Raw genomic sequence first — 16667 nt, 5'->3', positions numbered from 1 at the left:
GCTGCTCAGGTGAATTTCGAATATAGTGCCATGGTGACCAAGGTCGACCCATGCAAGCATGTTTGAGCCTTCAAAACTGAAACCGAAACCGAAAAAGAAACCGAAAACCATACATTTCAATAGGGAATCAGACACTTCGATGTTCATCCATGGCTTTACCAAGGTAAATATTGAGCTAATATTTCGTTACTATATACTTTGGCATGTGTTCTCTCAATTCCTAAGACAAAATTTGGTCTCCGGGAAATTTCATTTTTACCCCTATGTCTGCGCACCACGAACATCTCCAAAAAACTGCCATGCACAGTTAACGGGTTAAGCTGGCCCCCACCAGGCCAGCAAATCACACAGGATCTCGCCAGCCCTTGACCAGCAGAGCATCTCCCCAGGCCTCAACTAGAAGAGCATCTCCTCAGGCCTCAACTAGAAGAGCATCTCCCCAGCCTTCAACCAGCAGAGCATCTCCCCAACCTTCAACCAGCAGAGAAACACCGAGGGACACCTCCCGCCGAGGACATGCTCGGCCTGTTGCACTGGGCCTAACCTCCAGCCGATCGCCATCTCCCATATCACCTGTGTCTCCACTATGGCACTCTGCCACTCCATTGCTGCCTTCCTTGTCCCGGCCTCCATCTCCCACACCACTTCAGCCTCGGTCTCTGTCTCCTTGCCACGACAAGAGCCACCGCAACAGACTCCGTCACTACCTCATCATTCATCGCAGCGGTCTCCCTTGCCACCTCATTGGACATTGCAGCTGTCTTCCTCACCACCTCTTCTGTCATCGCATCACAATCCATCATCACCCCTAGAACCATCACATCGCACCACATCGCCACCGCCTGAGCCAGTGCATTACACCCCATTGTCTCCCCCTGAGTCATCGCACCACACTCCATTGCCTCTGCCTGAGTCATCGCATCACATTCCATCGCCACCCCCCTCTGATCCTCCCCTGGAGATCGGGTTTGAGGGCTTTGAGGAGGAGAATTGAGTGTTGGGGAGCACCACGTTTCCCTTAGCCTTGGGAGGGATAGCAAGGATGATGACAGGGACTGGACACGGACTTAAAAGAAGTAAGTGGTGAGAGGTGTTTGATATTTTCTAACCTATTCCTTCTGATTTTCAGGCTTTATTTGTTCCTTTTAGTGAGTTTTTACAGATGTTAGGCTTGGGTTAGCTTCCTTGACAGCTGTTAAGCCATTTAGATTGCCTTTAAACCTGTTTTTGGGCACATCTGGGTAGCTTTAAGACTTGATTTGGGGGGAAACCCAAGGCTGATAAACAGTCCACATTGAAATACTTGTTAAATGTACCCCGATATACGATACCTTGCCTAACGATGGGGTTTTACCTAACTAATTAGATCATTAAACCGGGATATGCCTGTACTGTATTCTTATTCTAAGTATTGTATTTATATGTACAGCTTCATACAGTATTGTATTTACATGTACAACTTTATAGACCACTGAATTGTCCATGTAAAACTTCATAGAGTTAGATTAGGGTATGTTTGAGCACGTAGGACCGAACGACTCCCCTGATATAGCGAACTGCGTTCGGTAATCCCTTGGAAATACCAAAACCCTCAGATATAGCGAACTTTCGTATATAGCGACCCACCCCTCCCCCCAATTAGTTCATTATATCGAGGGTTTATGAACTCACTCGATGTAGTGCTGTTCTCGGGTGTCTGCCCTTTCCTCGCCTCCATCCTTCTTTCTTTCCGTCCTCTTCTGTCTTTCTTTCCTTCAGTCTTTCCTCATCCTTCGGGTGACTTTACACTCCCTCTTCTCTCTTTCTTTCGTTCATTCTTTCCTCTTCCTTCTCCCCACAGGTGACTTTACACTCTTCTGTCTTTTTTTTCTTCCATTCTTCCCTCTTCCTTCTGCCTGTGGGTGGCCCTACACTGAGTTACAAGCCAAATGGTCTCCTGTACACCAGGAAACCATTTACTAAGCTGGGTGGTAAATTTTGGTGCCTGGTGGTTTAGTGGGTAATTATTGCACTCCAGTCGGATTGAGCCGGCTAAGGTTTATATCCAGGGGGTGGTTGGAGTTTATTGCTCACGTAATGCCACTCAGGGATGAGTGAGGCTGGTCACTCATCTTAAATGTCAGGACCAACCTGCCTAGCCCTGGGCTCCTACACTCCTCATGGGACAATGTAAGATTGGATGATGGATGGATTATATATATATATATATATATATATATATATATATACTATATATATATCTCATCTCATCAGCCGATTGAGTGTCCACTGCAGGACCGGCCTATCCCGACCGAAGTGGGGATGATACAGCCAATGTATCTCTACCAAGTGGCTTAGGCTGTCTGGTAGAGATTGTATGTAGGGTGAGAAGTGCTTGTAAGTGTAATTGTAGTGTTGGAGTGGCTTTGGATGTGTTTGTAGTCTGTGAACCAAGTGTAATCGGCCCACACAAGCCGGCTGGGTGCAAGCATTCATTATAGTTAGCGACACTGGTTCAACCACAGCACCCCTTGCGTCCGCCAAAGTAGTACGTGGCCAGAAGAACGCTCCCAAAGTAGTAGTAGTAGTAATTGTTCCCTAGGCAGTCTGGCCGAACAGCCCCGAGCCCCTTAGGAAGGCCATGGCCGAGACCGGGCTTTCCCACAGAGCTCTCAAAGAATGTATGTTGTGTTGTTGGCATAGGTGATTGTGTGCAATGCAGTCTTCCATAATGTGCTTAATAGTATGGGGTGCTGTGTTGCAACCTGGACAGGCATCAGCGATGGAGTCATCCAGCCTCTTTTCGTAGCTTAAGAGGGCTGGATGGTGCCCACATCTCAGCCTGGCCAGGTGGACCGTCCTCACGAGGAAGATAGGATTCAGAAGGGTGGATGTCAGGAGGCCGTGCATGCAGCTGTGTGTTGTCTTTAAGTGGCTGAATGGAGCGGCGAGTGATCTGAGTGTGGATATGCTTCTGGAAGCTGGTCTGAGGTGGGCGAGGGGGGAGAGATGACGGTATTTGTGTATGGTATCGTGTGCTGGGTGTTGTTTTGATGTTCCTTGGTGAGGGTGGATGTGCTGCCATGTACTGTAGTGGATGTTGTGGGTTTGTGGAGGTTGCAGCAAGAAACTGGGTGCCTCTCATGTCTAGGTGATCCTTGACTTTGAGGACTTTGGTTTCTTGATGTAGGTGGTCTGTGGGTGTAGTTGCTGTGCAGCCTGTGATTATTTTTAGGGCCTAGTTCTGTATAGTCTGTAGAGTGTTGTAGTGTGTTTTGGTGAGGTTTGAAGCCCAGGCAGGGCTTGCATAATTCATCACTGAAAGTATGTATTGTTTGTATACTGTGGTGGTGGTTTCTTTGTTGTGTCCGAATTTTGTATGGGCAAGTGACCTCAAGGCATTGAGTCTTGGTGTTATTTTATTTTTAATGTTTATGATGTGTTGTTTAAATGACATTGATGTATTGTATGTTACACCAAGGATTTTGTGTGTGTGTGTGTGTGTGTGTGTGTGTGTGTGTGTGTGTGTGTGTGTGTGTGTGTGTGTGTGTATGGTAGGGGAGTGTTGTTTATGGTGAGGTGTGGGATGTGACTGTGTTCTGCTGTCCAGTTTGTGAGAAGAGTCACTGTAGATTTGGCTGGGGCTATTTTGAGCCTGTTTGTGGTGAACCATTCGTGTCTTGTGTTGAGTTTATTACCCTGGTGGGGCGCGAACCCTCGTCCTTCAGTGTATGAAAACGCACACTTTGCCACAGTATCACGGAGGCTTCTATATATATGTACTGCATATGGGCCTGATGGAGTCCCTCCTGTTGTTCTCAAGAACTGTGCTTCTGTGCTTACACCCTGCCTAGGCAAACTCTTTCGCCTTTGTCTGTCAACTTGTACCTTTCCTTCTTGCTGGAAGTTTGCTCTCATTCAGCCAGCCCCAAAGAAGGGTGACCACTCCCAACCCTACAAGTATCGTCCAATTGCTTTAACGTCTTGTATTTCAAAAGTTTTTGAGTCAATTCTCAATAGAAAAATTTTAAGGCATCTTTCCTATCACAATCTTCTTTCTGATCGTCAGTACGGGTTCCGTCAGGGACGCTCCATTGGCGATCTTCTCACCTACCTTTCAGACTCCTGGTCATCCTCCTTTCGGGAGTTTGGCGAAAGCTTTGCCATTGCACTTGACATCTCAAAGGCTTTTGATCGAGTCTGGCATAAATCTTTAATTTCCAAACTGCCCTCTTACGGTTTCTATCCTTCTATCTGTGCCTTCATCGCAAGCTTCCTTTCTGGTCGTTCTATAGCCGCTGTTGTAGACGGCCATCGTTCTTCTCCTAGATCTATCAACAGTGGTGTTCCTCAGGGCTCTGTCCTATCACCAACTCTCTTCCTTTTATTCATCAATGGCCTTCTAAGCTGTACATGTAACCTTATCCACTCATACACTGATGACTCCACCCTTCACCTTTCCATTCGGTTCCCGCAGTGCCTATCTCGGCAGTTACTTCAACAAACAAGGGATGAGGCTATGGTACACCTAATGTCTAACTTGGCTTGTATCTCTGATTGGGGTAAAAATAATCTTGTTGTTTTTAATGCATCTAAGACTCAGTTTTTACACCTATCAACCCGACAAAATCTTCCACAGGTATACCCACTAATGTTTAATAATATTCAGCTTAATCCTGCATCATCCTTGAAGATGCTTAGGGTTTCAGTTACTTGGAACTTGTCTTGGAAAGATCATATTACATCCAGCCAACATCCAATCCTACATTGCCCCAAGAGGAGCATAAGAGCCCGGGGTTAGGCAGTTGGTCTCGACATTTAAGATGAGAGTGACCAGCCTCACTCATCCCTGAGTGGCATTACATGAGCAGTCAACCCCAACCACCCCTTGGATATAAATCTTCACCGGCTCAATCCAACTGGAGCGCAATAATTACCCACTAAACTACCAGGTGCCAAAATTTGGTTATATGGTTTCCACCCAGCATAGTAAATGGTTTCCTGGTGTACAGGAAACCATTTGGCTTGTCACTCAGTGTAGAGTCACCCACAGGCAGAAGGAAAAGGAAAGAATGAAGGAAAGAAAGACAGAAGAGGGAGTGTAAAGTCACCCTTAGGCAGAAGGACAAGGAAAGAATGAAGGATAGAATCTCTCGTAAAATCTGCTTCGAAGAGATTAGGTGCACTAAGCCGACTCCGTTTTTTCTTTACCCCCGTACAATTGTTGACTGTATACAGGGGTTTTATCCGCCCCTGTGTGGAGTACAACTCTAATGTGTGGGGTGGCTCCCCACATACAGCTCTTCTCAATGGGGTGAAGTCAAAGGCTTTTCGTCTCATTAACTCTCCTGCTCTTACTGACTCCCTTCAACCTCTGTCTCTTCACCGCACTGTTGCATCTTTATCTCTTTTCTATCACTACTTTAATGGTCACTGCTCCTCTGAACTGTCTGCATGCATTCCTCCACCTCTACGACAGGCGCGTAGCACCCATCTAGCAGCAAACTCTCATCCCTCTTCTGTCCAACTCTCTAATGCAAGAGTTAACCGTTACTCCCAGTCCTTCATTTATGCAACAGGTCAACTCTGGAACTGTCTCCCTGTTTCCGTATTTCCTGCTGCCTATGATCTCCAGTCTTTCAAACGCAGTGTGTCTAGGCATCTTGAAGTGATCGGATCTTGAATTTGGCTCTCTATTGTATTTTGTTTTTCTCTTGGCGGGAACTGTTATTGCGGGCTCATGGCCTTTGGTTCCTTCTTCCTCGCATAAAAATATATATATATATATATCCATCCATCCATCATCCAGTCCTACTTTTCCCCATGAGGAGCATAGGGGCCCGGGGCTAGGCAGTTGGTCCCGACATTTAAGATGAGAGTGACCAGCCTCACTCATCCCTGAGTGGCATTACATGAGCAATCAACCCCAACCTTCCCTTGTATATAAACCTTCACCGGCTCAATCCGATTGGAGCGCAGTAATTACCCACTAAACCACCAGGCGCCAAAATTTGGTTGTATGGTAACCACCCAGCATAGTAAATGGTTTCCTTGTGTACAGGAAGCCATTTGACTTGTCACTCAGTGTAGAGTCATCCACAGGCAGAAGGAAGAGGAAAGAATGAAGGAAAGAAAGACAGAAGAGGGAGTGTAAAGTTACCCGTAGGCAGAAGGACAAGGAAAGAATGAAGGAAAGGAAGACAGAAGAGGATGGAGGAGAGGAAAGGGCAGACACCCAACAGCAGCACTACATCGAGTGAGTGGATGGTGAGTGCCATCACCTACTATATATATATATATGTATCTATATATATATGCCACATTCCACTTTAAAAATTTAGTAATTCTCATAACCCATTTCTTACAGAATGGTAGAGGGTCACCTGCAGGACTTCAGCGCCTTAGCCTCTTATCTTAGCAAGTTCAGCAATGATCAGTTCCTGGAAGCTATGTCTGATTTACATGTCCTCATATACATTGCAACCATGGACATGCTGCCACTCAGGGTGAGTATTGTAGTACTAAAATATTCCAGGCAAATCTTACAGTACAGATAAGTAGTTATCTGTTTGTTACTTGATGCTGTATCCAGTTATGATGTCTAGGATGGCCACAAGAGAGATATCTGTGCAGTTTGATCCTAACTGCAGGTCTTAGTTATACTTTATTTCATCTTCCTGTATATAATCACAGTTATCTTCCACCTCATGTTCTCCCTCTTGTTTAGCTCCCAGTCACTTCACACTTGTATATTTGTAAACTGCTGATATTCTGTCAGTGTTATGCTGTATTCAGGACTAACAGTCAGTGTCCATATAGTTTGAAGTAATGTTTAGGAACTGTATACTTCATGGAAGAGCACATTTGGTTGTTTCACTATTCCTTGGACACTATTGCCCCACTTGGGACAAAAAAATAAATAAATAAATGAATAAAAATCAGTATTTCAGTATTTCATTGCCAGACGCCATGTATCCCACACGGGGTGGCCAAGGGCTTAGAGTTAATTGTTTTACAGGGAGGGGCACTAATCCTCCACCAACCCCACTTGACGTAGGGATGCCAACAGCATCTGGTGTTCCCAGGCGGTCACCCATCCAAGTACTAACCAGACCCAACGTTGCTTAAAAAAATAAATAAATAAATGAATAAAAATACTATAAATAAAAAAATAAAATAGGAATTAAAAATAATAAAAAATAAGGTACATTCCATTTCTCCCAAGGATATAATGGTGTCAGTCTGAGTGTTTTTGTACCCAGTCTTACTTCCAGCCCTAATGGCTACTACAAGAGCCAACCCAAATCTCATACACAGCCACACTGTTTTACATGTCAGCCACTGTCAGATGAAATTCATTCACAGTCTGCAAAAGGTTAATGTTACTTCTGCAATCATCATTTGAGAAACTTTGCAGCTCTATGTTTCTTCAGCCAGTAAGGGCAGTCTTAGATATCGCTCTGTCTGCTTGTTCCTCTTCTTGTGTTCCTTATTATATGGAACATGAACAGCAGGTTGTGAGTTATTTTGTTCTTGCTGATCTCTAGATGAGCAGCATGAAATGTGTTATTTTTGTGGCATGTGATATGTTTTTTATGTTTTTACATTAACAAAGAAGGTTCCCTATTGGAAGAAATACACCTACATGTAGAAGTGTGTATAGAGAAGATACATTTCATCTTGACCTTCACTGCAAGAGAGCTACACTTAGATAAATATTCTGGCAGTAGAGAGAACAGAATTGAATAGACACCATCATATTGAAGGGTTTATTGAAGATTCCTTCTAACTCCAGTATGAGAGACCTCCCCTAACTTGTATAAAATCACCTTGAATTAGTACAAATAAAAATGTCATGATGTAATTGCTTGAAAGAAGTTACAAGCAGCACGTATAAAATCACCTTGAATTAGTACAAATAAAAATGTCATGATGTAATTGCTTGAAAGAAGTTACAAGCAGCACTTTGGTTAAGAATTATAGATGGATTATGCAGAAGAAAGATACTGTATATGAAAGTTATGGTACTGGGAAAGAACAGGATGTGCAGCAAGCTACCTGTATTGTGAAATGGTTGAAGAAAAGCATTCTTGGGTAGTATAGACATGTGGACAGAATAAGGGAAGGTAGTGACAGAGAGAATGTTTGAAACAAAAGAAAGCCTCGTAATACAAAGAGAAATTATTTAACAGTACAGTAATCTGCCCACTACCTGGACATTTTGGGCCTGGGACTTTGTAACCCCAAAATTGCCCCCCCCCCTCCCCCCTGCCCCCCCACCCCACCCCACCCCAAAAAAGTAACTTGAACTTGGCGCGTGGTGTGGACCAGCTATGTTTTGCCGTGTAGTTCCGCTGACGTCCGGCAGGGCAACGCTGCCTCCTCCCCACTTTCCGCTCATCCATAGGCCCTGCAGTTCCTCTCCTACCTCTTCCTCATGGGTGTCCGGAGGGGGGGGGGAGTTGCCCCCCCCCCCCTTGGAATTCCAAAGGGCTTCAGTTGTTCAAGGATTATTGAGAGATTTGAGACGATTCATGCATTCTTCACTCTGTGCATTTGATGTAAGTCATGTAACTCATGTCAGTATATTTCTATGCCTATTTGGAGAGTGTGTATTTTGATATAACTGCACATATATGTATAATTTCTTTTATTTTGCCCCCCTCACAAAAAATCCTGCGGACATCCTTGCTCTTCCTCGTGCGTGTGATGATGGCCCCGCCGCCCAAGTGGTTTTGACTCTGGAGAGGAAGAGGGAGATATTGGACAAGGTGGAGGCGGGATGGTCGACGTCAATCATCCTTCGTGAATTCAACCTGGCCCGCTGTACATTGTTTGATATCAAGAGATCCCGGGACAAGCTTACCCAGTATATGGCTGACTCCGCATCGAAGACCAAAAGCAGCGTGGAGAGGAAGGTTATGCACCCTCCCAGGTTGCAGAAATCGACTGCTCCACGCTGATTTGGTACTGACAGCAGCGTGCTGTTGGTGTGACTGTGCGTGGTACGGAGTTGAAGGCTGCTGCTGAGAAGTTCGGAAGGTTACACAACACCCCAGACTTCAAAGCATTCGAGGGTTGGCTTCTTACTTTCAAGTTATGGCATGGCGTTGCCAACCGTAAGGCCCATGGCGAAGCCCTGGACACCAACAAGGAGGGAGTAGAGGAGTTTCGGCAGAAGGTGAAGGGCTTGATTGACAGAGAGGGCCTCACTCTCAGTCAAGTTTACAATGCTGACAAAACTGGTCTGTTCTATTGCTCGATTCCAATGAACACTCTAGCAGAGGAGATGGAGAAGCATGTACCTGGCCGCATGCTTTGCAAGCAACAGATATCTGCTTTGTGTTGTGCCAGTGCTAACGGCATGCTCCGGCCCAAGCCCGTTATTGTTGGCCGTGCAAAGCAGCCTCAGTGTCTTTGTGGGGTGATGGATATTCTTCCTGTCGTTTGGTACCATTCTGTGAAGGCCTGGTTCACAGCCAAGATCTTCCTTCCTGTTGTTTGGTACCATTCTGCGAAGACCTGGTTTACAGCCAAGATCTTCAAAGACTGGTTTCACCACCACTTCGTCAAGGAGGTCATCCATTACCAGACAAACGCACTGGGAATCCTGCGCGAGCAGGTAAAGGCCCTCCTTCTTCTGGGTAATGCACCTTCGCATCTGTCTGACAAGGAGTTGGTGGCTGAGAATGGCTGCATTAGGTGCATGTTTTTGCCACTTAATACGGCTGCTCTCATCCAACCTATGGACCAAGGAATGATCGTGGCAACGATGAGGCTGTACCGTTGGAAGTTCCTGGAAGAGGTGATGGTTGTTCTCGAGGACGAGGATGAGCGCAGGGAGGGACTGGACATGCGAGGGCAGCAGACTGTGGAAAATATTTGCCGCTACAGCATCAAGTCATCCATCTACAACTGGGCCAGTGCAAAGAGGGAAGTCTTTGTCAAGACTCTGGAAAGTGGTTGGTCATGTATGCTTCTCATAGCCGATGTGGTGCATGACTTTCTATGTTTTGACATGGATGACTTCCGTGCATGTCTTTGTGCAGCTGGCGACGATGTTGATGTGGACGATGTGCGTGAGTGGTTGGATGACGACGAGGGTGATCCTGAGTATCAGATCATGTCTGATATTGAGATCGCATCTTCAGGTGCTGGTACCAGTACCCAGCTTGAAGATTCCACCGAGGACAGCGACGATGATGCAGACTCCTCTCAGTATACCACTAGTCCAGCTATCCCCAAGCTGAGCGCACTCCGGGAGCATGTCGAGTTCATTCTCGACTACCTGGAACACCCAGATTGTGACTGGGAGATGGGGCCCTTGGGACTTGTGGAGGAAGTGCACACTTTCAGGCTGCGCATCATCAATCACCAGAATCGCTGTTCCACATGTTAATCAGTCACTGACACTTTCTTCAGGCCCGTGACCCCTGCTGTGCCAAGCCCTGGCCCCACACCACTGCCTCCCCAGGACGGGCCTTCCACCTCCGAGCCACAGCCCAGCACATCGACCATGGTGGAGTCGCCACTGGACATGAGTTTACGCCTGTCTTTGGAGTCGTCTGCAGTGGGTAGTCCATCACCATCTACTCTCGGACTCTGAATATACAGCAAAAGCTCGCCGCTAGACCACACGGGAACTTACAGTGTTGTGCAGTGTAAAGAACATAATGCACAGTGTTAAAAAATTAGAATTCAGAGTGCAAAGACTTAAGTGCAGAGTGCAACATTGTTGAGAGTCAAGCGCAAGTGAGAAAAGAATGCACAGTGTCAAGAAATTAGAATTCAGAGTGAAAAGGCTTCAAGGCAATGCAGAATGCAAAAATGGTGAGAGTCAAGTAGAGTGCAAGTGAGAAAAGAATGTGCAGTGTTAAGACTTGTGAGTTCACAGTGCAAATGATTAACCCCTTCTTTACCGGAAATGTGTTTTGATGCACCCCCAGACATCTCTTGTAAACATCGTGAGACACCGGAACCGCATCCGTGGTACGCTGGTATACCCTCCAATGAATGGCAGCTTATGGGCCTCAGGGTAGCCCAATAAGGCTGTTTCTGAGGACCTTGTGATAGCAACAGCTCTGTGTTTTGACAACAAGGACTGATGAAGTTCTGATGAATTCTTACATCATAAGATATGTCATGACTGAGTTGCGGTGGCACCAATGGCTAGCTCACTCATCTGTGATGTAACCTCTTTTAGACCTGTCATTATTTTATTTATAATTTCTGCTACAGATATCATACTATATTTTCTGCTGACATACGGCAAAATTTACACCCCTTGGCCTGCCTGAGAGAGTCAGTTACCAAGCACTTGACCACGAGAGAAGGGTGTACGGGATATTTTTTTCGCATGGTATCTCTGGCAGATTCTGATAGTGAGGATACTTATTTAGATGTATCAGATGATGCAACAGTGTCTGATGTGTCAGTAGATGACTGATGATGACTGTGATCCTGAAAATGATAGCGAGGTTGATGTGAGTGAGAAGGAGGAGGAAATTAGTAGCGAGCTTAGTGACGCCACACTCTCGGCAACTAGTGGGTCAAGGTCACCATCACCGTCACATGTGTCCACACACTTCATGCTCAGCTTACAAGGTAAGTAAAGAAGCCATCCATCTGTGCATGACGTTTTTTTCAAGTCAGTTTGTACGGTAGTTACCTGGGTAACAATACTTTACTATAAGACATGTAAACTTATATATTGGGTTATTTTATCACCTTTTTTTAACAACAGCAACATCATGCTGGGTTTATGTGATCAGTATACAAGCAAATCACAAGGAGTGAATACCGGTAGTTTGGACGTGGCAAAAAAAACATTCACTACCCCTCACATTACAGGAGGGAGAAGTGTCAGGTCAGTATGAGGGATAAACGTACTGTTTACAATGGGGGGAGGGGTCAGTAAAGAAGGGGTTAAGTGCAGTGCAACACTGGATTACCGTAGGTGCATCAGGTGCACCTTATTACTGTCAGAGTCTGAGAGGGGGCGGGTTATTCATCGCGATTGCCACGGACTTGTTGTAAGTGCCCTGGATACTGCTTAATACTGTACAGTATTTTCCATACTCACCTCCAAATCCTTATTCCTTGGTTCCTTTTCATTTATTTCATGCTTTCTGTCCCCTGTTTATGTGATTAGGGCCTTAAATAGGTGCTATGCAGGTCTGGTAGGGAGTTATGTAGGTGGTTTTCTGAGTTAGGCTGGGTTAGGGTCCATAAGTAGCAGTCCAGGAGGCAGGGGCCCACTTTCCGGACATGCCTTTGGCTGTATTACAGTGGATAATGGGAAGATTACTGTATACAGTAAAATTCCCAATTATCTGTTGTTGCAATATCCAGCCCAATGCAATGTCCAGTGCCGTTGACGCTTCTCTGATAAAAGCAATACCCGGCAAAATTATGCAATAACCGGCGTTGGAGTATCAAGCAGCTCGTAAGCAGCAGCCAGTCAGTGCTGTATTACTGTATTACAGTGAAAGCTCAATTATCCATGTTCGGAACATCCAATTTTTGGCATATCCAGGCTGTCACCCAATGATACAGTGGTAGAAGAATACATAAAATTATCCATATGATACCTCCCATTTAAACAGTGAGTGTCCAGTTGCTAGCAAGCAAGCCATGCATAAGAGGGAGTGAGGCTACCCCCCACCCACGCCTCCTGCTCCCGAGGGTGTTGGGATGAGATTTGGTGAGGTAATTGATAAGGAAGGGAAGCCACCACCAGAGAGATGCTGTTCTTTGCTCATTCTTTTGTTCATTCTTGTGTGTATGTGTGAATGAGAAAGTATGACAAACAATAATATATTCCATTAATAAATCAGTCTAACAGTGCTTGTGTTGTTTCCGCCGGATTAATTGTGAATTCGAACTACTTCACACTATATAGCCCAGATCATCGGGCTATCACTGTACTGTACTTTATCATTATTTTATTTTATTTTTAGTTTTCATCTTTTATTGATGGGAAAAATTTTAGGATAGAGGGTCAAGACAGCTGGTAATACAATATCCAGCTCATTGTGGAATGTTGAGCCATTGGAGGTTACTATGCAGTATCCGACGTCTCGCTTTATTCAGTGTAGGGCTTGGCTGAATTCATCATCATCATCATCATCTGGACCTCCTTTCCCACCCTAAGGCAGGGTGAGGAGTAGCACTGTCCAGACAGCCCCAATTTGCCCAATCCAATGGGCCATACTTCCATTCACACACCATTCAAGCCCCCGGGCTCGATCTGATATGCCAAAAACATTCACCACGTTCTGTAGCTTCACATAAATGTATCTGACAGAGTCAGTCCAGATGCTGTCTCGTTAAAAAAAGAGGTGCCATATCCCTGATCATGCGCTTCTCCTCACAATATTCATGCAGCCGGCGTGATCTCTTGTCAGTCCCTTTGGCTTATTGACTTCCAAACCTCTCTTCCTCACACACTCATCCACCATATCCCTCCACCCTCTCTTTGGCCTACCTCACCTCCTCCCTCCTTCAAATTTTGCTCATAAACCTTTTTCACCTCTCTGTTATCCATTCTCTGCACATGACCATACAATCTCAGTACACTTTCTTCAATTCTGGTGTCCAAAGACTTCCTCATTCCACATCTTTCACGAATCACATTATTTCGTATCCTATCCACTCGCAGTACTCGACACACATTCCTCACCAGTCCCATCTCCACTGCTGTCACTCCTGACATTTCATTTTCATGCCACACCATAGTCTCACATCCATGTGTTAAAGTTGGCACTAACACTCCTTCATGTAAGCCTCGTGGATCAGCAACACTCAAGCCTTTGTTTCTTATCAAAGCCTTCATTGCACCACCTACTTTCCTTTCTTGTGTCACTCTACTTTCCACTTCTTTTGCACATTTTCCTTTCATTTCTGTCACTGTACCCAGGTATTTGAACTCTTTCACCAATTCCAGTCTCTCTCTCCATTCACTGTAACATCTCACTGGGAGTCACCTTCTCTCTCAATAACCATGACTTTACTCTTTTCTACATTTACTCTCAAGGCATGATGCTCACAGACCTCAGCAAAACTCTGCACTAGTCTACCAATTTCTTGTTCGGTATTTGCAAGCAGTACTGCAACATCAGCATACAACAAGTTTGAGATATTCCATCCATTACCATTCATTACCAATGCCATCCCCCTCTCCAGATCCAAGAGTGCCATAAACATCTTATAATCCTTCTCACAAGCCTTCTCCACTATCTGTCTTACTGCAAATATTTGATCCACACATCCTTAGCCACTCCTAAAGCCACCCTTTTCATTATTCACTAGGACTTCTGATATCTCTCTTACTTTCTCTGTCACAGTACTAATTTTGTTTATGATGGCTCCAACATGCATGCATCAGTCTTGGCTGCCTGCTGATGGCTTTTCATGCTGCTTAGCCTCTGACATCCTTTATATTGAATATCTTATCCTTGAGGTCACTCTGTATGACCTCATACCAAGTTTTTTTTTGGTCAGCCCCTCACAACTAACCATCAACATTCATACGTCTCACCCACCGTACTCAGTTGTTATCCTCAAACCTTTCCACATGTCCAGACCATCTCCCCTTTTCATCATATCACTAATACATTCAAGTCCCATCCTTCCTTTTAACTCTTCATTAATCGTTCTATTACTCCCCCCCCCCCCACCCATTGGTCATTCAAGGATGCACTACACATATGTCTTCCTATACAGGTACTGTAGATGAGAAGTGAGGGTGGAAGATGATTGGTTGAGAGAGTAAAAGATATGTAAGTGGAAAGAACAGCATGATTATTAAGGAAATTCTTATAACTCTTGTTTTAAGAACAGCTCTGTAAATTTAATTCTGACACATGCTAAGCAGTTTTATTTACTTAAAGACACTTGATGCATAAGGGGTAAAGTAATACAAATTCCGAGTTTCATAAATTGTAACTGTTTACTCCTGTTACAGGAATATCTGGGTCCACTTCTGCGTGCAGTAAGAGAGCGAGACCGAAGTGCAGCGCTGGAATGGAAGCGGTCTGACCATTGGGGCACAGTTGAACAACTGGTCATGGCTTCTGGAGCACAGAGTGGATCTAGTAGTGCAGCGGCGGATGTTGCTGGAAGTGGGACAGGACAGGCAGCTGCAGCTTCTACAAGTTCTTGGACCTGTCAGCATTGCACTTTTATCAATCAGACTGCTAGTGAGAACTGTGATATGTGTCACCTGCCGCAGTGAAAGTGTTAAGAAGTTTGCTTGCATTACATCAAGCACAACACTTAACTTATTTTCCTAGGAGTCCTGCACCAAGTCATATCAACTTGGTGGCTGCAGAACAATATAATATTGTTCAAAAATTCACAGGAATGTCTCCTAAATATATATAATAGTGTTTTTGCTTGTCTTATCAAGCATCGTAGTGCATCCTCAAAAGAGGATATTCAGGTTTTTAATAAAACTTGGTTGTAAATTGTTATGATAATAAAAATACTGTTGAGCTTTGCATAATTTTCACACGAAGGCTGCCTGTTGTAAGTAGTCTGTTTTGAATGTTTGAAATTAGTTTTTCTAAAGAGTTGAGACAAAATTCTGTAGCTGCAAAAGTGTGTATGCATCATAGATACTGGAGACAAAATTCACCTCAGAGAGCTGATAGGGAGCCATGCCAGTTGAGCCACAACCCACATGCCTTCAAAATCTATTTTCTGGCACACTTTGTATTATTTGTAATCCAATAGAAAATTTATAATAAATTTACTGTTGTTTAATTTCTATGCAATATCTGTGACAATGTACTATAGGCATTTTACATATTCAAACATTTCAGTCATTTTGTGTGCCTTCATGTTTCATTGCTAACGAAACTTCAGTCCTTGAATTACAAACAGGTGCCGTACAAGTCATTAAAGGTGTCTCAAAAAGGATTAATTCTTTTAATGAGTATAGTTCCATAAAAAACAACTCACAGATGATATTGGTCTCACTGAACAGTACAAGGTGAAGTAGGACCTTGTGTTGATGCTGTGGTTACAGTAATTGTTGGGAATTGCATAGCCAGAAGGGGAATAATTGTATTAATGGGAATTTTTTAAAGTATAGTTACAGTACTTGTCAGAGTAGTTACAGCAATTTTTTTAAAGTCCACAGTATAGTAAAGAAAAATTACTATCAAAGATCCATTGCTATCTGTAAAACTGATACTGGTATGTTTTACCCAAGTTTATGGTGTCATTGGTATGGAAAAAAAACATATTTTGGAACATAACCTGGATGTTTGACTGCCCCTCCCCTCCCCTTATTTTTTAATAAACTTTCTTGTATGCAATCAATATGGGTTGAGGGTTGAAAAGGCAATGAAACACTGTTAACACAAGGCCACATACAGTAGCTGGGCTTGAATCTGTCACTATAGGGACTTAGAATCATTGACTGAAAGTATGCTAGCCACACAGCATTCATAGGAAAGTCAGTGACAAATGAATAGAGTCAAAATCCAAGCTGAGACACACACACACACACACACTTCATTCATTCATCATCAAATCTAAGCAGCGTTTTTGTCATCCAAGCTGAGGGATTGGATCCGAAGCCATCTTCGGTAAAACTAAGCTGCGCTGTTTTTGTCGGCCAAAGTGATACGAAGCCGGCCCGAGCGTTTGTCATCAAAACCAAGACCGTCTTCGTATCCCAC

General features: G+C 44.3%; 1 protein-coding gene across 1 annotated transcript in view; it reads left to right on the top strand.

The window, feature by feature from the left end:
* Positions 1-16174, top strand: part of Npl4 (nuclear protein localization 4) — a 204879-nt gene extending 188705 nt beyond the window's left edge. The window contains exons 9-10 of the mRNA XM_080283672.1: positions 6347-6485; positions 14945-16174. Coding sequence (XP_080139798.1) covers positions 6347-6485; positions 14945-15214 — 409 coding nt within the window. The 3' untranslated portion in view covers positions 15215-16174. The remainder of the gene's footprint in view (positions 1-6346; positions 6486-14944) is intronic.
* Positions 16175-16667: the final 493 nt, after the last annotated feature.

Source organism: Coenobita brevimanus, chromosome 98, assembly GCF_032717465.1.
Source record: "Coenobita brevimanus isolate Jiangsu-jjx chromosome 98, ASM3271746v2, whole genome shotgun sequence".
In the NCBI taxonomy this organism is placed as follows: domain Eukaryota; kingdom Metazoa; phylum Arthropoda; class Malacostraca; order Decapoda; family Coenobitidae; genus Coenobita; species Coenobita brevimanus.
Note: the sequence above shows the minus strand (reverse complement) of the source record. Positions and strands in the feature narration are given on the sequence as shown.